Source organism: Spea bombifrons, chromosome 4 (genome assembly GCF_027358695.1).
Source record: "Spea bombifrons isolate aSpeBom1 chromosome 4, aSpeBom1.2.pri, whole genome shotgun sequence".
Lineage (NCBI taxonomy): Eukaryota > Metazoa > Chordata > Amphibia > Anura > Pelobatidae > Spea > Spea bombifrons.
Window position 1 is genome coordinate 33569949 of NC_071090.1, and position 26594 is coordinate 33596542.

The window sequence follows — 26594 nt, forward strand, 5'->3', positions numbered from 1 at the left end:
CATTGCAACTAATATACTACATTTCGTTATATTTACGTGAGTAAATTCCAAGGATAAACGAATGAAAGGAAGAAAATGTCAGAATTTTTTTTATTGCTTTGTTCGAAAAAAAATGGATGAATTCATTTAAAATATGCTTCACATATGATTATCGAATCTATAACGTCAGTATTGTATGCTGTTCTATCTGAAAGCCCAATGAAAACCCCCATGTTACAACAAACCGGGGGTTTCATTTATCGGTGGCATGGAGTAAGTGGGCACAACAAAGATGATCGATACGCTACAAAAAAGAAAGAACTAAAAGGATATATGGGTAGAATGTAGAGATGCTAAAAATAAGCAGACAACAGCAATAAGAGTTTAGCAATAAAAACCAAAAGGATGTGGAGAACTACAGAAAGTGTGATGCAAGAAAAAATGAGCATTTACAAAGAGACAACAGAATCTGTACAAAATCAAAAGACATAAATGCTGACCAATACATTGAACCCATATCAGATATTCAGGGTAACTCCTGACCAAAGTGTAATGGCGAAATCAGAAAAATAGTGATGGGTTGAACAATTCTTTATTTCTGTTCCACATCTCTTGTGATGGACCTCCTGCTTACTCCTGAAACACCTGCATCTAAAGGTTCAACCAAAAGATCACTGACATCAGAAGGCATAATTGCAACTATAGGTATATAATGAATAATCATCTATTCTATTATTTATGTTATTTTTCATAACTGTGTTTATCTTCAAATGAAAAATGTGCCACAACTGAGCTCCATTAGATTTGATTGCGAACATCTCGTATATATACGTTACTAATACTATAATTCCAGTAGCAATAAAACCAAATAACAAGATGGATATTCTCTCTCTCACGTCATTTCAGCTTATAAATGTGTTTTTAATTAGTTACAAAAATATTATTATGATACAGATAATTGTGCTGAGCTTATACTTCCAACAGCAAAACCATATGTTAGCAATAGACCAATAATCCTGAAAGCCCAAAAGTTGCATAACACGATGAACCAAGAAAAATACATTCAGTAGACTTCATGAAAAAACTACTATCTCTAATATTAATAACTTGAATGATCGTGTGGTTGCATTAGGTTGAAGTTGGGGATGTAGTAGCACAGTGCTGCATTTAATAAATACTCAGTTCCACGCAGCTATCATAGCATGCTTGAAAACCATACCTGTGTAATATATACATTCCCTATACAGAGTGATATACAGGCAAACAGATAAGGATACATACATACATACATACATACATGCATTTAGCAAAGTGAGCCAGTTGCATAGATAATAAAATCCTGTGTAGCTTGTGTGCTCTCATATTTTCCTCATGATTGGTCATTTACTCTGTATGTGTGTATATATATATATATATATATATATATATATATATATATATATATATATATATATATATACATATATATATAAGTGTGTGTGTGTAAGTTGTGTACCATACATATTATTTTGTTCCATGCATGATGATGTAGAAACATATGTTTTGCATGTTTCCAACTTCATTGATGCATATATTAGTACAGCCCATCATTGTTTACTTTTTGGTAGCAAAAGACATTTTAACTTTAGGGCTTTATTTTCGCCTTCAGTAATGCATAATCATATGTATTAAATACATTTATCTTCTATACTGTATATCTGGCTACAATAGGTGAGGATTGTGCTCTATCACCAGTGACAAATGTCTTCATTTTTACCACTGTTCCCCTAAAGTCTTCTTTCCGTCTCTGAATAAAACTAGAGGTACAGATGGCCTAATTGATTTAGGCATTCGAACCGTCATTAGGTTTCAGTGTGGCGTCTCAAGCAGGGGAGATTTAACTAGGGGAGAAACCAAGCTTGTCTTTCACCAAAGAGTCCGGTTGTTAATAGTTGCTTTGAGTTTCTTCAGAATACAAAATTAAATTATATACATTTCCCCTATGGCAACTATGAATTAAAATTTTCTTTGGGGGCAATCATGTTTCTCTGGGTTTTTCTTTTTTTTACACAGATTGCAAATTGATTTAATTATAGCAAATCACAATACTCCGCTAGATCAGTACAGTATTATCAATTGCCAGCGGTACTCTACCAAGAAAAACGTTAAAAAAAAGAAAAAAAATATTTACAGTCTTATAAGATAGAACAACTTTTTGATTGGGGTGGTTGTTCGCCTATGGGGACACTCCCACCATTTTCCTTTCCCGTCGCTGCTGGAGCTGAAAAATAAGAATACATGTTTTGTTTTCTATAAGGTCAATAAAATAGGGCATCTATAGCACAGTAACATCTTGAAACAACATTTACGACTATTTCTTGCTGCTTTTAATTAATTAAAGTTTCATATTATTTAAAAGTACATGGTTGTTTGTTGCCTTTCCACTAGTCCCTAGTGCTAGCAGTGGGGTGTTCACCTACAACAACTTCCTTTCCCTTTGGTTGAACCTCTGTGTACTCAGCTGCTGCCAGGACTTTGCTGCTTACCATCAGGGGATATCTAGTTTGGACTTACGTGCCACCATGTCAACAGGGACACACTAGTGCTGAATGGACAGAGCAGCAAATCAGATGAGAGAGGATTCACCTTGATTGCCTTGAGACTGCTGCCGCGCACATGCGACTAAGCAGTCAATTATGGTACACCAAGCCAAGCAGTCAAAGAGCTGGTCGCAGTTGCAGCAAAAGCTGCCTGATGGTCAGAGAAAAGAAGGAAGGTGCTCCAATATCCACCTCACAGAAGATTGCATAGATGGGAATGTGAGACCTCTCTTCTTAAACCTATGTTAAAACCTAACTGTTTAAATGTCTTTTTTTGATTTATTGTGTTACCAACCTGGTTTAGGTGCCTGAATGCCCTCTCTCTTTAGTTTTTCCTCTTCCAGGGCTTTAATTTTTGCCTCATGTTCATCAGCCAACGCTTTCCATTCTTTCTTATTGTTTTGAATCCTGTCATACATTGGCTGTATCTCTGGATGAAATCTGGAAAACTCCTGCACAAAGAAAGATAAGGAACATGTTATGAAATAATATGGGGTTTCAGCAAGATACAGGTGTATTAGGGTCACATTCATGTTTACCCTCTGCATGACAAAAATACCCTTGATGACCTGGGATCAGGTAGTTGCACTTGTAAGATACTTTCTACTAGAGGACCAGGTCTTAAAGCACGACATAAGGGGTCTTAGCACAGGCTTACTTTAGAGGCAGCAATTGAGGTTGGTACAGCTGTTGGTACATCCAACTGTCTGCACACCACCTAATGTTGCAGACCTGAGATATGATGACTGGTATCAGGTGATGCAAAGTTCTTTAGTTGAAGAGATCTGTGCCAGTGGCTGCAGTGACCTGCAGCAGGTAGGACTAGGGCTTGGACAAATCCCCATTATTATAAAAGTCAGTCTTGTAGAGGACCTTCTATCTTGATGAGTCAGGGACAGAAGATGACATGGTCAAAGTGAACCATCATGTTAATGGCAAAGTTGGCAAGTAAACAATAATTAGGATTTGCATACCTTATATACAAATGTGCAGACAAAATCAATAAAACCACATTGAAGCTTTGGGAGTTCTTCTGCCTTGTTCCTGTCCATCATCGGCTACAAACCATGAAATAAAATGAGACATGGTCAGCAAAAAATAAGAACGGTTTATTTACTTCATAAAAACTATGCACTTCATGGAAAATGTACCAAACTAGGTTTGTCTTTGTTTACAATGTGTATGGGCGTTTGATCCTAGCATTCACAGTCGCTCTGGCAGAAGAACCCCATGTACCTTTCCTAATTGGAATCAATACATTAAGATGCTGCCTGGTGAAACACCAGGTTTTGATGAACTAATTGAGCTCTCTGATGATCAAAGCTTTTAAGGGACTAAAACATATTGAGTGAACAGAAAATATTTCGTATTCAATTTAATGTCATTATTTACTTACAATTGGATTTTGCTGCAATACAGTCCTTTCCAGGTCACCTTGCTCCCAAAATTCTGCAGCAACCAACAGAGCGACCTGCAATCATAAATTCTTATATTATTTCCCCCTAATGTTAATGCAGTAAAACTGATATAAAACTGACCTAGCTCTAATATACAAATAACTATTTTATGCTAATAAAAAACATTGGGGGGAATTTAAAATATGCAAGATGGGATATTCTTGGTAGATTTACAACCAGATTCTAGTCCTGAAGTCCTTTTGCATCTATAAAGGGTGCCACCATAGGAGAGAAGTTGCTTAAAAAGGGTAGAACTAGAAATTAATGTTTAAAATACAGATTTTTATTGCTTTTTCTCTTCAATAGTGAAGAAAGTAGCCTTGCTCTATTATAGGCGTTCTAATGAAATATTCTTTTACAGATGAGTTATCAATGCTTAGCAAACCATATTTTATAAAGATTATATGTAACTGTTTACTGGGTTTATTTCATCATATAATAACTTCCTGCTTCCATTATTGAATTGTATGTATACCTTGCTTTGTATTTCCCAGGGTTTGGCAATAGCTGACAGATCACATGCTGTCATCATCATCGCCCTGCAAAGAATAATTGATAGTCTGATTAGATGTAATCCATCATATAGATTGCATGGAACAATAATAAAATACCAGCATGGTTTATAGGTGCTCAAGCCAGCGGTTGTGCTGGAAATTGGCATATTCAATGCTCTCCAGTTTATAGCTTCTGTGTTTTAATGATGTGTAGAGGAAAGCTAGTCGTTCCATTCACTGGATGCAATGGAGATTCCTACCAATATTATATTAGGAAATCAGACATAATTCATGAAATGACAAGCATCTTTCAACAAATGACACCAATCCAACCACATTAATTTGATCAGTGAGGTTTGAGTCTCTAAAGCAGAAAAAAATATAAAAGATAGGTCAAATGGTTTTTATCTGCCATCAAATTCTATGTTTTTTCAGTTATATATTTGTAGTTATTGTGTTCAATTAAGAAAGATGCAATTAACTTTTCTAACAATCATATGCACCATATGCGAAGAAGAAGATATGGCTAACATACATGTTACTTCCATAGCGGAGGTTTTATTATATTATTAAAAATGATAGCACTTTTTGTTTAAATGGGAGATTGTTATTATTGATTAGGATGTCTTAAGACCAGTGACGGATGAGCATAGGGCCAAGTTGCTCCCAGGCAAGAATTAAGGTGCCCCTTCATTTTTTCCATTTTAGATAACATCCCAATAGAGCCATCCACTCCTATTAGAGTAGTCCAGCACCTACCGCCACTTAAAACCTGTAGAAAGTATATACCACTGGTATCTCCATGATTCAGGTGCCCCAGGCAACTGCCCGGGATTCCTGATGCTAAGAAGAACCTTACAGAACTTACATGACTATTTCTTTGCGTGTCTGCTCCAGCATCATGTATTCTGTCCACGCTTTCTCATTCTCGTATGTTTTCGACTGGTCTACTATCTTCTGAAACATGGCTCTCTTCCTGGGCAATAGAGAAGAAACTAGAATCAAGTAACAGCAATTACAAAGTTCAAATCAAGGTTCTGCTTGAGGACACCAGTCAGGTATGTATGAACAGGGACACTGTAGACATATTTGCTTTTGATGGAAAATGTTAAACATTAGGCAGTGGTAGAAGAACATTTCATTTGCTTCAATGGTGCTTGTCTAGAAATAAAATTATTCTATAATTGTTTTTATGAAAATCCCATCCTAATAAACCAAAGCAAATATTTGACACAGTGAAAGCATAGATAAGATTTTACCTTTTAAGGTTTTAGCCTAAACAAACATTAGTAAATACATACTATTATAAATACATGTGATTGTCAGAAATGATAAAAAATACTCCAATACTGCAATACCAAATAATTTCAAACAACATATGCCAATTCTATTGTTATTAACCCCTTAATGACAAAGCCTGTACATGTACGGGCTCAAAATGCATTGTTTTCAATGGGTTTAGGGAACGCCCATTGTCCTTAAGGGGTTAATGCTACTGGTAGTCTACAATTGCAGTATCACTCTAATCAAAATATGTAATATTTTACTATGATAACCCCTAAGTGGTTCCCTCTGATTTGTGCAACTCAATATGGTAAGAACTGCAGGAGGGTTCATTTTGAAAAATGTAAAGCTTTGGTGATTGCATTTGTACTGCAGATTTCTTATCTTCTCGATTATTCAAGTTATTTGAACACTCAGGTATGACTCTGTCCTGAAGATGATAGCCCCACAACCTTCTGTCTTTTCTTGAATTGTAATTCTAGGAGTTGTAGTAGTGATGGCATTTAGAAAAAAGCAATTGACATGCTTAATGAATTGGTGTGACTACAGATTACATTCCCAAGCTTTTAAACGTGAACCATTTTAGTAACAATTTCACACATAATTTGTTGAATTTCACGTTACAAAATCCCTCCAAGCATATGTTATTCCATAGGAGTGATTTATTAAAATGTCGGAAAAAAAAATCGATACAATAGCTCAGTGTAACAACTAAAGATTAAGTGGCTTTTCAATTAAAAGCCATACAGCTTCTCAACGTATTCCTCACTTTAGCAATTTATAGTTATTCGAAAGCACTAAAGTAACGTTAGAAACTAAATAAAGGAAAAGAAACATCACTGAATACACAAAAACGTCCGGTGCACAATTATAGTTAGGCTGACTGTTACAAAATTGCTGGAGGCCAATGACTTACTTGAAGTACAAAGCTAAGTCTGTTGCAATGATTGCAATGTCCATCATATGGATTGCATGATCATATTGCCTTCTGTTGAGATTCTGATAGATGTTTATTGACTGTGAAAAAAAGACCAATAGAAAAAAAGGTTAAGCATTCAAAAAAGAGGATTTTCCGTGAACTGAGTATCTGATGGGTAACAATGTACCGTGCTGCATTTATGAAAGCCTAGTCACGTCTACTAGTCTGTAACTAAAGTATTTAATTCTTCCAATCACATTAGCTATACCTAATTTTCTATTAATGGGACCATTAATATTTTCCAACAAATATTAAACAATAGCTTCCCCGTGTACAATATTTGTATAATTGTTAGAAAGCTAGCATGTCAACCCACACAGTGATTTTCTGGCCTTTAAAAAAAGTGGCGAATTCCCCTCATTATACAGCCGTATACAGCTCGCTATAAGCCATGCTAAAGGCATATAATAAGGGTACAATACCTCATCTTTGAGGAGCGTCTTGCTAAATTCCAAATGATGCCTTTCCAAGATCGAAGATCCATGGAGTCTTGCTAATGGGTGTCCTGACCTGTATATAAAAAAGGATAAACAGATCCTCCAGAAACATGGCTACTGGCTTTTTTTGTTCATGAGAAGGCAGAGTTATGTATCCTCTGCAGGTGAGGGGACATAATATAGTTTGCTCACTGCACCCTCTATACCGCTATATAAGAAGATACGCTTACTTCATTTGGTATAAGTTATTGGTTCCTCTGTGGTCAATATCATGGCAAAATGCTGCAGTCACCATAGCCATGGCTTCCAGATCTGTATAATACCTTTTCAGTTTACCAGTCTGGAAAATACAAACACAATATAACTCAGTCAAGGATTTTAAAGTGCTAAGACCAAGAAGACTCACAAATATCCTCATATATTACCTTGGCAAATGAGACAACTAACACACAGTGGAGGTCCTAACAATGACTTATAGCCTATCTTTTCACAAACACATGGTATTCTATTATAGTTTTATATGGTTATAAAAATTATTAATCTTTTCTGAACTGTGATTACTGTGGTTGCATTTTTAAAGTGTTATAGACATATAACATTGTACACGAAGTCCATTAAATAGCCAGTGGAACAAGGAAGGAACTCACTGTGAACTATAAAGTTCTGCTGGGCCCGAATTTCCCCAAGTTTGAAGAGTTTCACCCAGTTGCTAAAGCTTAGGTATCAGTGACAATAAAGTCCTTTAGCTGACAATAGTGTGTAAATGTAACATTCCATGTTTATGCCCCCCAATGCATTTAACAGCAATAATGAATCTAAATACATATGTGCATTGCACTCTTACCATGAGAAGTGTGAACATTGTCTGTCCTACATTAAAGCCATGCCGCCAGTTGTGGTAAGTAATTTTTCGGTATCCTTTGCTCAGAGAGAAAATGAAGCGGACTAATACCTTTATACATGTGCAAACAAGGAAATGATGTTAAATAAACCATGATAGATTAAACAATAATTTATATTATGCAGCCTGTGAAATAGGGTTCTATTATCTTGATGGAAATTTGCAAGAAGAACAAGGATTTTTGGTACAGTAGTTTTTTAATGGATAGACAAGGTTTCTTAGGCTTCTAGGCTTGTTGCATCCACAATCACGGCCAAAACACTTAACATATCTGTACCTCTTGTGGTATATGGAACTTGTCCACCACTTCCAGCTCATAGTACATCTGGATAGCACATTTCACCAAAAACAGTTCTGTCTGAGGCAAATCGCTGAAGTGAAATTCATAAATTTCGGCTGCCCCTGGATCTGGGAGCTCTTCTTGCTGTAAATATTAAAGGTAACAATAAGAGTAGAAGTTGGACATTTGAGGACTACAGTAACAAATTATTTCCATTGTTGTATGTAACAGATTAGACAGATTAGAATTAATCTTGACTGTTCTATTTATTACATGCATTAATTATATTGGTTACCATTGGCCATTAAGGATAAGTATTGAAAATGCATTTTTTTTTCGAAATATTCTAAGCTTGCGAGCAGGGCCCTTTTTACCTAATGTGTCTGTAGACCTTAGTTTGTCAGTGCCAGTGCACTTCCATTGTGAAGATAGCATGGCATTTTACCTTCACCAACTGAACAGGTCAGATACAATCAGTGTTTCATGTAAGAAGATTAAGCAGTTGCTTAGGGCCTCAGTGGTCTAAGGGGCTTCATGGACAATGGAGTGAGGCTTGTTCTGACATAGTTTCCACTCAAGCTTATACGGCTTTAATGTAGCTTTATTTAGGTCATTTTCTTCCTACTCTACCAGATGTAACACTTAAAACACAATTGGTTCTTCCATTCATATTTTCCTCAAATGTGATTTACCTACTCTGTTTGGGAGGGGGTCACTGATGGATTCCTGCGGAGTCTCCTTGTCTGCCTGGCAAGCCCCCTCCTATGTCTAAGTCACCCTGTGCTCATTGGGGGCACAGGGCGACAGGAAAACCCCATCTGGTCTGCCCTAAACAGACTCCCGTGAACTAGGAGGCTATGGGGGCCCTACATGGCCAGAAAAATTTAGGAACTCTAGTTTTATTACCCATCTTTAGGAAGGAGTTTACCCAGCCGCGATTATGTAACTCTGGCCTAGCTACCGCATGGACTATTGCTTTTTGGAACATAGCATCCTCAGACTCTGAGCTCTCCATTGGTACATCGGAATTGACTCAGCCGGCCCATCTCCCCCACGGAAGCAGGAACATCAGGGACGGGATGCAGGCTGCATCACTCCACGACGGCAGATTGAGGTCTTGGGAGATGGCGCAGTCGGCCTAGGGAACCAATTGGGACTGGATGGACTGACTAACTTTGGAGTCAACCTGTCTGGGGTCTCCTCCTGTGTTAGTCTCGTTGTGACTGGGTATAAATATGGACTGACGTTTTTGTCTGTCAATCAATTGAGGTGTCCCCTCCAAAATCCTGCCCCTACGAGTCAGTGATTCTAGACTCACACATGTAGTGGCAGCCTGATAGGCACATGTTTTTAAGTGTGCCATATACACAAGTGTGTTAGTATGTATGAGTGGCTGCCCTGACTGTTGGTTTTGGGAGGGTAATACCTTTTTGCAAATTCTGTACAGGGTGTGTAAAATCTAATTAGCTCACAGTTCTCCTAATTGCCTATTCCATTGCACATCCTTGCAACTATACTGTGGACAATGGCAAAATCTGGTTCTGTATAAACCCACAAAACCTTCCCAAGTGTCTTATACTTAAGACTGGCTATTTTCCCCAAACTATAAGAATTTTAATTGTGCTTAATATGCATAAATGACCTACCAATATTTCATATAATTCATCCTCTTCACATTCTTCTGGCGTTTTATTTAATAATTCCTTTGTTTTCTGGAATTAAAAATGGTTTTATATCAGCATCAAGTAGTATACAATTCAAAACTGATCTGTCTGTTGTGGGGTGGTGGTTTTAGTTTTATCCACCGCATCAGATGACTATGGAGTCATAGCTAACATATGTTGTTTCCTAACTAGGCATATGATATATTCCTATATCAATAGTTGGCAGAATAAAACCATGTGTGACTGAACTTGGTGGAAATTTACTACCAACTCAGTTGCAATAATTTTCCATGTGTATTTGTTTGTGCTGATTCAGATTAGCCAGGAAATCTCTTAGTTGCTAAAAATATAGAAGATTAGCTCAGACCTGAGCTGGAAATTGCTGTAGATGCACATATTTTAGCATCTATAGACTTCTTGTTTTTCCATGCCATATTCCAGTAAGATCAGATGTTTATTTTTGTTAATTTTTTCATCACACAATATGTCAAAGGGATATAAAGTATATCCTATATATTTTCCGACTATTACTACTACAAAAAATAGCCTGCGTACCAGAATTATCTGCAGTTCGTCATTTGAACATTTCACGTGATAGTTGACCATGTCTTGGTAAATATCCTTCCTGTTTTCCAGTTTGTTCATTTTGTCATAGGTGTCAGTATTTAGGACGGACCAGCCAAGGAACTGTGTTAAAGACTGGAGGACAAACACACAGGACATTAATGTGAAAAATGGTCTGTCTTTCAGCTCTGATGTAAGTGAAAAACATCAGATTTTAGTTGTACAACTAATATATAAACAGTCAAATCTAGAGACGTATTACCTGTTTTTTTTTTGTATCTTAACCCCTTGATGACAATGCATTGTTTTCAATGGGTTTAGGGACCGCCCATTGTCCTTAAGGGGTTAAATAACGTATTCACATGGGTAACTGTATGGTTATAGAGGTAATTGTTTTATAGTCAGTACTTTTCCTGAGCTCCAGTCTTTTTTCTTCAATGTTAAGCCACTCGCAATTTTTACAGAGCACACATACAAGTAGCTGAGTTCATAAAGGGTTAATAATATACATTTTTACCACAGAAGGGATTAGGCTTCCAGCTAGGGACACCACTAAGTTTAGCAGGCAATTTTGATGAAATACTAACTTGACAATTTGTATTTTGAAATATTGTCTACCATTGGCTCCTCTAGGCTTGTGAAGGCCCCTATGGTCACATCTTACATAAGGGGAGTTCTGCCTTTTTTCCAGTAGGTGTGCACGTATGTACTTACTTCCATTAGTACTTCATCCATTTCATCAAAGGGCTTTCCATCCTTTCTGTTGTAAAACGTAGCGACACCAACAATTTCTTCTTTCTTGTTAACAATGGGCATGGAAAGAACATTTTTAATCATCCAACCAGATTCATCAACAGGACCTTTCTGGATAGAAATAAGATCATACTTTTAGAAAGTTGCTTGTGGTATACAGTTTATTAGCCTTACCCATGTAACAGAAAAGGTTTACTTTAATGAGATACAAATACAATGAGATGACAGGATTTCATTGTGATTAAGGTCTATATTTTACTAATAGTGCTGTATATCTATTATAAACAAAAACTCAATCTAAGGAAGAAAGTGCCAAGTGGTGTTGGCAAAGATTACTAGATGTTGTCTGTAAACATTATAGGTGGAACAAAAAATGTAAAACTGTGTCTAAGTTGTCAGATTTGTACCCTTTGTGCTACTTAACTAAATTGTAGAATGCAAAACGTATTCATATGTATTGCTGCAAGGTTGTACTCCTAAAGGCAGAATGACAATGTCGTTTTTGAATTTTATCCCAATATCACTAAATTGGATGCTGATGATTAATGGTCTACCTGGAACTCAAAATATTCATCAGCTGGTGTGTTCATGATATTACAAATCTGAAAAAAAAGAGAACATGATTTGTTGATAAAGTACCACCTCCAAAAATGTGATATATACAAAATGTATAGACAGGCTGGAAAACAATGGAAATAAGAGGATAGGTGCCTGATCATTAAAAGATACAATCTGTAACAGTAAAATATATGAAAAGTTTAATTCATAACTGAGACCTAGCAGGGAATATGAATAGAGTTGCAAAACCAGGAAATATCTTCCTTGTAACAAGGCCATTTACATTATGGAAGGACAGAAGCAGCAGAGGAAGACCATGTGGGTGTGCTGGTCTCTGTTGTTGGTAAGGCTATTGGCAGTGACAATTCTAAATACATTAATGCTTAGAACTCATTTTATTTGGATCAGAATTTCAAAAAAATAGCTTCAAGGTTTGCGTTAACCTTTATAATACTTACAAGACCATTTTCAGCAACATATGTGGGCAGTTTGCTTATAAGAGCCCAATGATCAGCTGGTGGGTTCCTGGAAGAAAAGAAAGATTTACAGAAGATATATTTAAATCTTTTGACACCATTTTTTTTAATTATTTCTCAGGAAATCATGTTTTTTGTGTCCTATAAGAACTATTGTTACACACATCACTGCAAGGATATACATTCATGGCTCAGTTATTATGTTATACATATACACAGTAATCTATGTAAACAATCTGGGGTCTATTCACAAAGTAATGAGTTGTGTTGAGTTGTTAGAATTGACAGTCAAATACCCTAAGCCAGTTGGCAAGACAATTTAACTGAGCTGACTGATGAGTTACTACTCTATTTACTAAAGTTAATGGGACTCTCAATTCCACCACAGTTCAAATTAACTTGAATTATGTAAATGTTGCTTTCAACTGACAGCAAGCTGGTATGGAAAGCGTAGCAACAAGTCTAGTCACACAATGTTGACGAAGGGTCGGGTTGGTAGCTGAATTGGAGGTCATATTGAAACCGTGTTTTACTGAGCACAACAAACTTGACTCCTTAAGAGGAGGCAAGGTGACAAAAATATGCCTAGCTTAACTCAGCCTTGGACTTCCTTGACCGTCTCATTTGCAGTCAAGGATTCATAGTGTCCAACTTGGAACTCATTCTTAACAGTAATACGGCTTTTGTGAATAGATAATTTGCCGCTTGAGTTGGCTTTATCAAGTTGTGTTGAGTGAGTTTTGGCTTGAGTCATTTGAGTTGCCTTTGTTTTGTGAACTCTCCCAGTAATTCAGATATCATCTAATTTATACATGCTTTGTACAGCATATGCATACAAATAATAAATTATATAATTCCACTGTAAACTGTGGCTGTTCAGAATTTCAAATAGGAAAATAGATAACGGTAATGAATATTTTAAAGAAAATGTGTTATGAACATGTATTTTTAATTCAACTTACGGTATAACTTTAATTTCTTCTTTTCCGTGTAAAATATAGTCAATCACTTTATAAAAGGATATTTCCTAGGAAAGGTTAAATTATATTATCACTGCAATGCATTATGGCAATAAAGGGGTTCATTAACATATAGCTATCCCCAGACACAATTGGCCTTTTTATAATGGGGCACATTTATGCATGAACATCATTTCTTCTAATGCAGTTAATTGAAGTAGCCCCTATATATCATTAATACCATAACTGATAACTAATAATTTGTTGTTATTCTATCATATGCACATCACTTTAAGAAAAAATTATGTTCTTTTAAGAAAATCTAGTGCATAGAATATCTATTGAGTGACGCTGTATTTTAATATCTGTTACTATGGCTTAGTGGATTTTAGCCACTGGTGCAAGAACTGATAAAATATGTATTCTACATCCCCACCCCCTCTGTAAAATATTATTTTTCATAGTTAAACATAAGCGTAACACACAAGTAAGTGCCTTACTACAAGAAATACCCTCATCCTCAGTTACATACTCTGCCATCCGGGGTCTTCGGTCCTGAATATGGCGGAACTTCACCCATAAGAACTGGCCATTGATCAAAAAATTCCTGCAACAGAGAAACCATAGAACATATATTGATAAAATACATTTTAAAATGTATTGTCATCAATATATCCTTTATATATTTAAACGTAATTATCGTGGTAAATATTAAGAATAAACCTTGAATTCATCATAGACAGGTTTAGTCATTAAAAACTGGGTGTCTGAAGACATTTTGAACATTCCAATCTGGTAAGTTTCTCCTAGCCAAGGGTGGAACTGCATAGTACATAGCCAACGTGAAATGTGTTGAATAATTATGACGTGTACATGGCCAGCTCACCTCTACATACAGTCTAAGCGCATTGGGGTTGGTTCTTTGTAAATCATTGAGGTTACTCCCAGTTTAGCGACCACAACTTACAGAGAACATACCAGCACTTTTAACATAAAGGCATCACATTTATTTTAACAATGATTTATCCCCAGCAAATGATTCATCCACACATTCCGATTGTCTGATAAATTTAAACACAATGACAAACTAATCATAATGAGGAGGTGAGAGGCATACTGTGAAAAAGTATAGGGATAGGGAAATTAACCAGGCAATGTGGCCATGACTGCAAAGCTAGAACACTACACATGCATGTACCAAAGACACTCTTAAAAGGGACATTACATATTTTAGGAAACAACCTTTGTCTTTGTCATGTCTAGAAGTCCCACAGAGTATCTGTCACAGTTAAGAAAGGCGCGGACTGTGTAAAGAGCTTTGTGAAACTGTCTCTCGATGTCTGTAAGTTCTTCAAAGACCTTGTTGGCTGACCATAGAAGTATCTAAACAAGACAAAAAAAATAGTTTAACACAACTGTGATGTCGCAGTCAGACAATTCTAAAAATACAAAATCTTGTCTTTTAGGTTAATATTTGATTTTCTGACTGACTGTTGTCACTCTTCCTACTGGTGAACTTCAGTTAGATTTTGTGGAAAATTAATTCTTACATATTTGTGTACCCTGGCAGAGCTCGACGTAACAGCCAATTCTCGCTTTGTACATAATCATTATGCTTCATGGGGAATGTAACATTGATTTTGTATGTTTATATCCTTGTAGACCCATTTCAATGAACAGTTCCCTAATATTGGTATTTTGTCCTATTGTTCTGACTGTATGCCAGTTCTTCAAGATAGAATTTTAGGTAGTTACCACACCTCTGTCTACTATGAGGGACTCTAATCAATATATTCAATAAAACATTAACAACATTTCATAACAGTTTTGATAACACATTCTCAAAAGTCTACTTGAGCACATTACAGTACATTTAACCAAAACAGAAAAATGTTCCTGATCATTACCTGACCCCTTCTGGTTTCACAGTTGTGAAGATAGGACAGATGAAATACCTTGAGTATCAGATTGGCAAAATTGAGGTACTTAAGGAACATCTGAAAAACAAAAAATAATATACCTGCTAATATTATTTTAAGTTAACAACTAATATCATTTAATTCTTAAGTTTAACCTGTGGTATATTAACACATTTAAGTCCAACAAAAAGCAAGTCTACCTACATACAGTCACGTGCACTGGTGTCATAAATCCAAATTTCTATCATAGTGACCAAAAATTCACTTAGGCAAGCTATCAAAATAAAGATCTGATATAATTAGCATGTTAGAGACTAGTGTAGCAATCTACTGGTATTCCATGGCACATCCTAGCTATCAAAACACGTTGGAAGAGGGGCTATCTTAATACAGTTGAATCTGGCATTTGGTCAGACCACCGTTGGTCTTGTTTGTTTGGCCCATTGGCCTATGTTAACATAAAAAATATTTGCTGAAATGATGTCTTTGTTTTAATGGAATGGTTCATACAAATATACATCATGATTACTAAAGTATCCCCAGGTTGTTTTTTATATCATATGCACATAACAGCGAGAAAAAAAGATGCCCGACCAATAATACAAGGTAAGAAAAGGACACAGCAATTATGGAGACCATAACAGCTTATTTTCCATGTAGGGATCTCCATTATCTACTGAATTGGCTTCATTAGAACCTAAGGTATCCCATTAAATGGAGAATCCATATGAACTGAACAATTTTTATGTCATCTATAGCTCTTCCTGCCAGGTTCTAAGTGGCTTTACTCTACTCCTCTATTTTTTTCTCTTTTAAATAAAATGTTTTAAATTAATTAACCTTTTTCTTACCTTCCTTTCTGCCAATTACAGATTACCATAGCGTGTCTTACCTCTTCATCATATTTGCTGAAGGTAGTGCCATTGACCTTATTAACAGCCATTATCACAGCCACTATGTCCTTCCCGTTCATTACAGGTGCTGCCAGTATGCTTTTTGTTGCATATTCTGTAAGGTTATCTACGAAACCACAGAAATGTGTGTCCTAAATATAAAAAAGAATGAACAATTATGAGTAAGGCGAAGAAATAGATGTTTACTGACACTAATCTGTACAAGCATCTTAATTATTTTGATCTCGAAACATAGTTTGTGGTCAGTTCGAATCAAGAATGGAATAGTGCTGGATCCAATGTAATCCACCATGAAGGAACTCAAACCCAAAGTATACATATGATGCAATCCTTATCTGAATTATAAGGGTGTCCACATTTTCCTAATAATAATGATAATGGTAATTATTATATTAATACAGAACACATAACCTCCCGTACCTTGTCTTTTTTCATAGACATGTCCCAAGAAATAAAGATGGGTTCTTAGGTAAATTCTAGACCTCTTAATTTTAATTTATACGTTAAGTAAAAAAAGTTATTATCTTAAATCAGCATGGGTTTATGAAAGAATAAATTGTCAGATGACTCCATGATTGCATGAAATGCCAAGTAGCAGTTACAAAAGCAAACAAAATATTGTCATGCATAATTGATGCAAGGCCATAAATGTTATTTTGAGTATACAGAAACAAATGTTATATATGTATGTAGTACATGTTTGGGAACCAATCCATACGAAAGAAATTTTGAAATTGGAGAATACAAAAAGGGTTACTAAATTTAGGGAATGAAATGACTGAATTGTGATGAGTGCCTGGCCAAAATAAATTTACTTATCCAGTAAAAAGGAGCCTCAGAGACCATCTCATAACTTTATATAAAAGATCAATACCAAGCATTATGAGCAGTGCTGTTCATCCCATGCCTGAACAAATTACAAAAGGTCATCATCTATAATTCGATGAGCAATGGTTGTGTCTTAATCAGTGGAAGATACCTTTTGCACTGAAGGAAATAAAGCTCTGACTTACCTAAGGAGATGGTGAGCACAAATAAGGTAAATGCTTTTAAGAAAGAGATGGGCTCATTTTTAGCACGGAAGACCATTCATCAGCATATTTTTAATCATGCCTATTGGTGTTTTGAAGGTTTTCTTTCTATGCTCTGGAAGCTTCACCATTTGCCCTAAGGGAACTTTCTCCAAAATTGCTGTGCTTTCTGTGGCATCCTCTCCTTTGACTGCAGGATCAGGGGAGAGGACAACACCAGAAGCACCACTATTATGGTGATTATGTCCATGGAGATGTGACTGAAGATAGAAGATAAAAGAGAGAAGATGAACGAGAGAAGACGGAAGATGAAGAACAAGAAAAGCGGTTGACAGAGAAGGTAGGGAAACATTTAGAGAGCGTCAGAGAGTAAACAAGAGTGTGAGAGAGTGAGGGAGAGTTTGAGAAAAAGGGCCTGTGAATTTTGGACAAAAATTCTGAGCCTTTCATTTCATTTTCGTCCACTTCGTGGGGGGGCTGGTCTCATTTTCGTGGCTTCATACGAATTACCGAATTTGACAAATTTTGGCAAATCCAAATTCACCAGTCTATTAAATAACAGTTTAAAACTTATTGTCAACAAGCTTTCCTAAAACATGATTAGACAATTATTCACTACTCTTTTTTATAGGACGTGTTCTTAATTTTATGTTACAAATGCATAACCTTACATTGATTTTTGTGGTATTTTATCCTAAGATTACTAACTTCTCGCTATACATTGCAAATGCATGTAACTGAAATAAAAGTGCACCCCATCCTGTCAAATATTTATAGAGGACATTGATCCTTTATATTAACAACAGCCCCAAACAGACTGAACTTAACATTTCCTTTACTTATTGCTATTCCTTTCCAAAGTCAAGGTACACAATACCCATTCATTATTCTGGGTCATCCAAAAAAGGACCACCAGCACATATATCTCATTTTCTGGTTATCATACTGTAAATTATGTATATTATGATTTAATAATAATCTGTGACAACATATGGATGCAGTACATTCTCCAATATTTCAGCCAGGGTTATTTCAGGGAATGGTTTGGGCTCCTAACACTACTAAAAATGATAGTTCTAATGCTGCGATCTACAGTGTTCATTTTAGTATCATAGATGTAATATAACCTTAAAAATATACCATTGCTTCATCCTTTCTTTGTAACACATTATTTACTAAGAGCAGCATATACCGTATATATATATATATATATATATATATATATATATATATATATGTATGTATATATAGATAGATAGATAGATAGATAGATAGATAGATAGATAGATAGATAGATAGATAGATAGATATAAAAGTGTTCAGTTGGTATTTTTTCTATGCTTTTAAGGACATGCAATTTATTATAGTATATCAGTGGATTTACACTTGATTTATGTGAGCCATTATGGAGCACATTCAACAAAGAAAAAAATGCAAGTTACTAATTCAAGATGTAAAAAAATCCTAAAAACTTCTACTTAGTGACAAAATGAAAAATAGTTATTCATGGTTTCTTTCTATGTAAAGACATAAAACAGTACTGTCAGGTCAAGATGAAGTTTGAGGTTAATCTAGGACTGTTCTAATTAAATGAAGATTAAAAGATTAACACAGACTCGTTTGTTAGTTCTTTACATAACTGCACCACCGATATATGCAGACTTCATTGTATTGCTTATTAACAAACAACAGAAAATAAATATTGATGAACAATAAATTAAGGCAACAGAAATAACATTTCTAAATGGTTTAAATCTCACATTCACATCTCTAAACAAAAAATATTTTCAATTAAATTAGATTATTTTTTATAGTTTAGAGCGACTGTGATATGCCTATTGTTTAAACTGTGATAATTTGCACTACAGGAACAGACAGTATAAATGTGGGAAAAGTTATCTTGTCTTTAACATCTATGACCAGTTGGTGGCGCTGTTGTCCACATAATAAGTAATTTAGAAAGGGAATGGTTAAGATACAATGTAATGGGATTTTGTTTAATCGTATTACCAGTAAAAAGGGTAAAATGAAGGAATATATGCGAATTTAGGCAAAAAAATCATATTTTTACTTGTTTGGAATACATTTTCTGCTACTTAATCCACCTCAACTGAAACTTTATACAGTATTTTGCTCACACGGCTCTGTAGTTGTAAATATGATGTGGGGAGTAACATGTCCTAATTATAATTAAAAATAATCTGTAGGATTAAACGACCTGTCAATATATTTAAACTTCTGTTTTGGAGTCCAAATATCAAAATGTTCTTACAATCTTATCAGCCTTAATAACACGAATCAGAGAAACTGGTTAATTGATATAATAAACCCAACTACTCAAAGTTCAGTGAATAAAACCCTGTGTTGCAGTAGAAATATAGCAGATCAAGTGGTTAGTGTATTTTATTGTTAGTCATTATAACCTGAAACACTGCAAATTCAATTATAAATCATCAACACACAGCTAATTGTTCAATTCACTGCTGAGGTTTAATACACATGATGCGTATTACATTACAATTTGTCAAATGCCATTTAGAAAAAGAAAATCTGAAAATCAGTTTTGCATACAATTGTGCAACTTCTATGGATTGTTATTGGGCCAACAATGGAGTTGACCTTCGAAAGCAAAGTCAACTCCATTGTTGAAAAGAGTGGTTCATTTTTGAATTTGCTATTCATTATAAAAGACCAACCATGTCAAGTTTATCATGAAACAGGTGCTAAACTGGTCCTGCATATTGCAAAAAACTTCACTGATTTGACAATGCATGGGGTGGTATAATCATTATAAAGATCTTTTTCCTGTACAGCAGAAGAATCAGTCCATCTACAAATGACGTTCATACAAAGTTAGTATGAAAACATGAAATGTTTGCAAAATGCGTAGACTGATAATCCTTCCTCTGTGTTTTGAAAATAAAAGTACGTTTTAACCTGATTGGTAATACACAGATTTTATGTTTTGTGCAAATAGTTTACAATTTATGCTACCATCATTACTGGAATAACTATGACAGATGTCAGAGCGGTAATGTCTGGTTTAATGGACCCTGAAAAAGGGGAAAACACCTTTGGGAGTGCAAATATCTTCAATACTTAGAGAAATACATCAGTAATACTAATTTTTGTTGCCTATATTTCTGTTTTTGTGCATATTTCTATTTTTGTGCATAAAGCAGTACCAGGTGTGCAGTATCATAAGATAAAATATGAATCAATTCCTAATAATGAAACCAACAAATGGATGACACATCCATTTGGAACCCAACAAACTTGGGTTATGATAAATGCCTTTTTTGTTTACTTATTATTATTCACTTACTTATTATTTAAGCTTGGATCTTAACCCTTTAGTTATCAGATTTGAGCAACCACTTTACTATTATTTAAGAATACTGGCAAAGCATTCTGAGAATTATGGTTCACTGGCTGCAGAAATACTTCTTGCACTCAGTGGGTCAACTGATTTGGCACAAGTATTAGAAACAGCAAAGCCAAGTTTTTCAAGAGTAATTATGTCTGATCTATTAAAACACAAGTGTGCCATAAGAAATAGATTGTATTATTAAACTGGACAGTGGGCATTATGGTTTTTTTAAAAAAAGGGGAAATTAGATTTTTTAGGAGGTTTGGATTTGTATATATATATATATATATATATATATATATATATATAGTGTTTTATAATTGTCCCCTACTTTTGTCCCTGTCCCCCTATAGGCACTCCCCACATATGATTGCTGACCACTAATGTGCGTGTCTAAGGATGATGCAAAGCAATTAGCAAGCACTTTGGTGAGGAATAGCAAGCTTGTTGAGTCTTTCGATAATTCATTGGATCTTAATCATATTAGGAAGGGAACAAGAATTACCATGAGACATGTCAAGATGCTCTGGATTTTTTTTTTTGCTAGTGAGGCTGCGTACAACAGCTAAATAGAAATTTGTCTTAGTCTGTGTAACGGTGTTAGTGTAACATTTGTGCCATATCAACATTGAGCGTTATATAGGCAGCCAATATGACAACTACTGCAATGTGCTAGTAGATTCCTTCACATTGTCACCTACGACATGTCCTAATGCTCTTTTCACAAAGGTATATTATGCACCCATGTATAATGCGTGTAATTAATTTATACTGAAGTTGCAGGAAAACTTTGCAGAAAGTCATGTTATTTTGTACCTTTGTATATAATGCATCCAACTAAGTGTCCTAAAATAGGAGTATTAAACACAAGGTTATATTAATGTTTAAAAACAATATTAAATTAGTTAAGGGAGCTAGTACTCATTTTCTGCAATTCTGTTAATTACACAGTATAAAAACTAATAACTTTAGCTAAGTCTTTCTTCTTAAAAGCAATTGTACTTATTATTATACCTGGGAACTTCTGGGCTCTGGCTCCCCGGAGCCTTCCCTTGCGGGACGTGGCCAGGCCTGCCCACTGACGTCAGTGGGCGGTCCCGTGACGTCGGTGGGAGTCCCCACTGATGTCAGTGGGAGGTCCCGCTGACATTGGGGGAGTTCCCCCTGACGTCGGGGGAGTTCCCACTGACGTCAGGGGCGTTTCTGCTGATGGCAGTAGAAAACACCCCCATTTAAAGGGAAATGGATGGGGAGCGGGGCATGTCCGTGGATCCGGAGTATTCGGGTGCTTCACCCAGCAATCTCCGGCCATACCCGGAGAGTTCCCAGGTATGCTTATCACTTGAATTATTATATTGAATCTCTTGTATTTAACATGGTTGAAGAGGGAGTTATAACTACACAATCCTATGACAAGATTGTTATGTTATGCTCGGTCTTTTAAACCATCCAGATTATATTAATTTCAAACCTAGGAGAAAATAAAGTTATACCATACAGAAAATAAAGTCTATACCATACAGAAAATAAAGTCTATACCATACAGAAAAAGGTTTGAGATTAACACACTGAGGACAGACAGGAGTATCTCAAATTTTATGCTACTACAGAGGAAAAATCTCCATCGATATTTCAGTCTGATCCTGCCATAAGGGCAGTCCAGAACCGAAATGTGAGGCCGATTTCCTCTGCGTGAGGGAACTGAAAACCCCAGACGTACTTTTCGGCCTTCATGGGCCTTGTCAATGAGGTACAGCTGATACCCCTCTAGGTACAAGAGAGCAAAGAGATTACTGTCTGGACTCATCTTTCCACTTGGGGTGGGCTCCAAGAAATACCCTAATGGGCAAAATACCATACAAGGTAGGTTTGAGTTTAACTCTATGAGAATGGACTTTTTGTAGTAAAGTCACGTGTGTGTAATTTTTATACATACTATCAATTTGCAATGAATAAAATGTGATTTATGTCTATTACAGAATTAGACATTCACTTTAATGAACGATGCATTCAAAACTGTTCATTATGTCTGTATGATTCTCATAAAATTTACAATGCATTAAAAAAGTACAGACTGCAGAATTTATAAGGAAGAGGAAGTAAGGTGGGTCACGAGGTTATTTTGTAAACACAAAATATGCACAGCAGTTATTAATGTAAATTATATTTAAATGACAGGTCGACTTTAATAATAAACTTTAACGACTATCGCAATTCAGCCCCAATTATATAAACACATTTTTTTTTAAACTTGTTCTATATTCTCTCTTTGCACGCAGCCAAAATCCCAGGTGGCTTGTGTACACCAGGAATCATTTTGATTGAGAAGTAAATAGTTAACAAGGCTTCTAATGTATGCCCCCAAGTAGAACTGTTTTTAAATTAAAAAAAGAAAAATCTACAGATCAGTTGCAACATGGACCTGAATGACCATATGACCCAATAAAACTATACAGCAGGATATGATGTCACATCCTGGAGCTCTGTTCTGTTACCATTGCCTCTCAAAAGCCTAAACGCAAGAACGTATACTGTATGCAGACACACACTTGACATTATTTGTCCCATGGAAAAGTCCATTATCCTTGCCCTAGTTAAATATGTACTATACTATTAATAACGTAATGCTACTACTCTGTGCCTCTGGCTGAAAGAACGTTCATCATAAGGATGTGCTACAGCTTTGTTTAAAAATTAATATATGTGCTAATGCATTATATTACATTTAGTATATAGTCAGGGATGCACTAAGGCATGACACCCAGCCTCCCAGTAACCATGGCACCCAGCAGGTCACGTAACATATATTGTGTGACCATGTGGTGGTAGGGGAACAGCAGCACAGCAGCTCGCACAGAGGGAGATATAGGAAAGATGGGGCACAGTGCATGGTAAGGTTGGGGGGAGCTGTGCAAGCTACCCTGATGATGGGAGAGTTCCACCATACAGTAACACACACTCACCCCAACACTCCAAAACCATATACTTACACATAACTTCACACATTCTCTCACTCTAGCATGTGTTAGTATATGGAGTCAGCATGTGTGAGTGTATGATGTTAGCATGTGTGAACATAAAGTACATGTATGCATTAGCAAGAGTGTATGCAGAAGCATATGGTATTAGAGTGTCAGGGTAAAAGTTAGTGGGTGATTGAGCAAGTTTGCATGTTACTCTTGCATGTGTTTCAGTTATGGGGGATGCCAAAAGAACAATGCATCCAGGTGACACTTGTATACTTGCGCTACAGAAACAAATAATAAATTGGATTACATGTGATCATAGGCTCATGTTATAAAATATGATATATAAAATAAAATGAATAAGTAAACCCATGATCAATAAATAGTAAAACCTTTATGGATTAACTCATATATCAAAACAGTATGATTTAACTTAGAGTGGATGTATGGGTTTCAAACCATATAATGTTCCAATTACCAAGGAGAGACAGCTCCATAGCATCACCCCACTATCTATCTATCTATTTGTAAAGCTTGTTCCTTCTAGGCAAAACAACAGTAGTGTTTGACATCACATGTGATGTCATGCTTGATGCCTTCATGCAGAGATATGTGGAGCAGAGAAGCAGATGTGTCACTACTCAATCACACTGGACCCCATGAAATGTATCTTCATATCCTCCAGGAAATGTGACTGGAATAGTTAAGGTGGCCACACATGATGATTATTATTGTTAGTATTATTTCCTTAAAAACAATAATATTAATAGGTATTATTTATATAACATATGATGCTTACATATGAATGAATCAAGAATTCTGAGGATTCTTAGAGGATACATTTAAAAAGGAAGATAGATGGAACAGTATCTCTGTTTTGTAATGCAATATTTAGGTTGCTACAGCTGTATATTCTTTTTTATCGAAATATTCTGAATAGCCCCAAAATCTCTACTACTTTATTTGCGTATTATAGTTATGCTGTTCTACAGGACATCAGGGCCATTGCTCATCTTGCTGTTTAAGGCAACCATGCATGTTTTTAGTAAGAATATTTTTCTGGGGTCTAAGAGAAATGGGATGGTGGAATATTGGACATGGGTCGCAGATTGGGTCTGTTCTGCCAGATCTTGAACATTTGCATAATTATATTTTTATTAAATCTTTCCTAACTGGGACTTCAGTTTGTGTATCAAAGAACCCCCACCACTCTGCATGAGACAAAATATGATAACGTTTCTACCCAACCAGAGCAGATGTTACCTTTCAATCCTAGTACATGATGGAGACAAGAAGGAACAAAGCACCAGAATTACAAAATCCTGAAAAAATACCCATGGTATTCTCATATTTTCCTGGTTCCATGTATTTTGCTTACCAAACCAAAGATATAAGATTTATGTACAGTAATCTAATAAAAATGCAAATTCACAATGTTGTCAATATTTGGTTATGGTGTCAGTGTCAGACAGTGTGCGAACTGTCCAAGACAGCCCAGGGCACGAAGACAACTGTTGCCCCCAGAAGCCCCCCATAACCGTTTTCTTCCAGTGCATATATCATTTTAACATGACTACTTTTACAAACAAACAGAAAGGGATACATTATTTGATTATGTTAATTAATTGATTCTGTTAGGTGAGTTTATACATCTCACATTCTACAATGTGGCCCTTTATGGTTGATATAGCAATTCTAGCCTCTTTCAGAAAAATCGAAAACATTTTAAGGACTAGAAGGGAAATAGGTAGAACTTAAGCCAAACAAGGGAAACACCCTTAAAATCAATCAAGCTAAAAAAAAATTCATATTATAGTGTCTGAGTTTTTAACTACCTGACCTCAGATACTTAAAGGGTTAAAAGAATAAGTGCAAAAGCACCCATAATGCGCAGTGACAGAATTATTTGAGAACATTAACATCCACCAGATAATGTTGCCTTTTGTTTGAACATTCTTTTGCTTCCTCAGAATTAATGATTCATTTCTAAAGATAGAATTTTCTTTTTAGAAGACTAGATTGAGCTTTGTTGCACAAGAACAGGAATAATGCACATTCCTTCATCTTAGGTGACACGGAGCTCTATGTGTGGCAGCTTATCTTCTAGAAGTACACCAGCTTTTGAAAGGCCTAGTATAATCCCAGATTAGATATTGATTTGTATTGTACATTCCCTGTTTGAACTCGTGCATCGCATTATTACTGCATCTGGTACGACAATTGAGAAAGAGAAATACAAACTACCAACATACCCACACACACAAAAATATTACACCAAAACTATGCAGCAGATTGTGTAGCACCTCTATAACTCACCTGCATGACATCCCCAACGTTCACTATTTTCTTAGTCTGTGCCACATATCCCAGTACACCGGTGTCTAAAGGAAAAACTATTTCAGAGTCTGGTACCACCAAACATTCCTCCATGGTGGCATCCTTGTGAACATTAAACAACCTGGTAGCAAGCTCAGCAGTGCCGTTCCTCATACGATACATGAACAGACTCATACGATCTGCCTGGATCATAAAAGACATCCTCTTGAGAACATTGAAGACACATCTTTCAACGTTGAGGTTCTCCTGAAATCCTCTAACGAGGTCAAAGACTATCTCACTCTCTTCCACACTGCTCAAAGTGTGATAACTGGAGAAATCCACATTGGTCTTATTGGAGCTAAGCAGGTCGCTTATGATCCCAGATCTGAAATTAATGTCATAGTACTCTTTGGCAAAGGTAGGGTTGGAGTCTAGAAATTTCTCCACTTCCTTTTCTGTCAGCCCACTCATGATGAGAACAGCTCCTTTAACTCAGAGGAAATCAGACTGCACCTTAACCAGGGATGCCTCTGAAATCAACTGAAACAGGAAAATGGTGGGGAGGAAAAAGTACAAATTCCCAGGGAAATCCGGGAATCCCCTGGGTTTTCTCCTTCAGGGGACAGAAGGAGAAATCGGTCTCATGCCATCTTCCTTCCCTGAGCTGTAAGCCTGATTTGGAAGTATACGTGTAAGATGATTCTTAGCAAG

At 36.0% G+C, this 26594-nt stretch overlaps 1 protein-coding gene across 1 annotated transcript; it reads right to left on the reverse strand.

Moving 5' to 3' along the window:
- Nucleotides 1-2062: 2062 nt before the first annotated feature.
- On the reverse strand, nt 2063-26594 carry PDE6A (phosphodiesterase 6A). Its single transcript, XM_053463506.1, has 22 exons — nt 25881-26594; nt 16176-16328; nt 15272-15361; nt 14607-14747; nt 13897-13971; nt 13368-13432; nt 12388-12454; nt 11926-11973; nt 11333-11482; nt 10610-10753; nt 10037-10102; nt 8388-8534; nt 8054-8161; nt 7440-7549; nt 7195-7282; nt 6710-6810; nt 5378-5485; nt 4491-4554; nt 3955-4029; nt 3533-3616; nt 2854-3010; nt 2063-2239 (listed from the first exon to the last, which is right to left on the reverse strand). The coding sequence occupies exons 1-22, from the start codon at nt 26352-26354 to the stop codon at nt 2154-2156; spliced, it is 2601 nt and encodes an 866-aa protein (XP_053319481.1). The 5' UTR covers nt 26355-26594; the 3' UTR covers nt 2063-2153.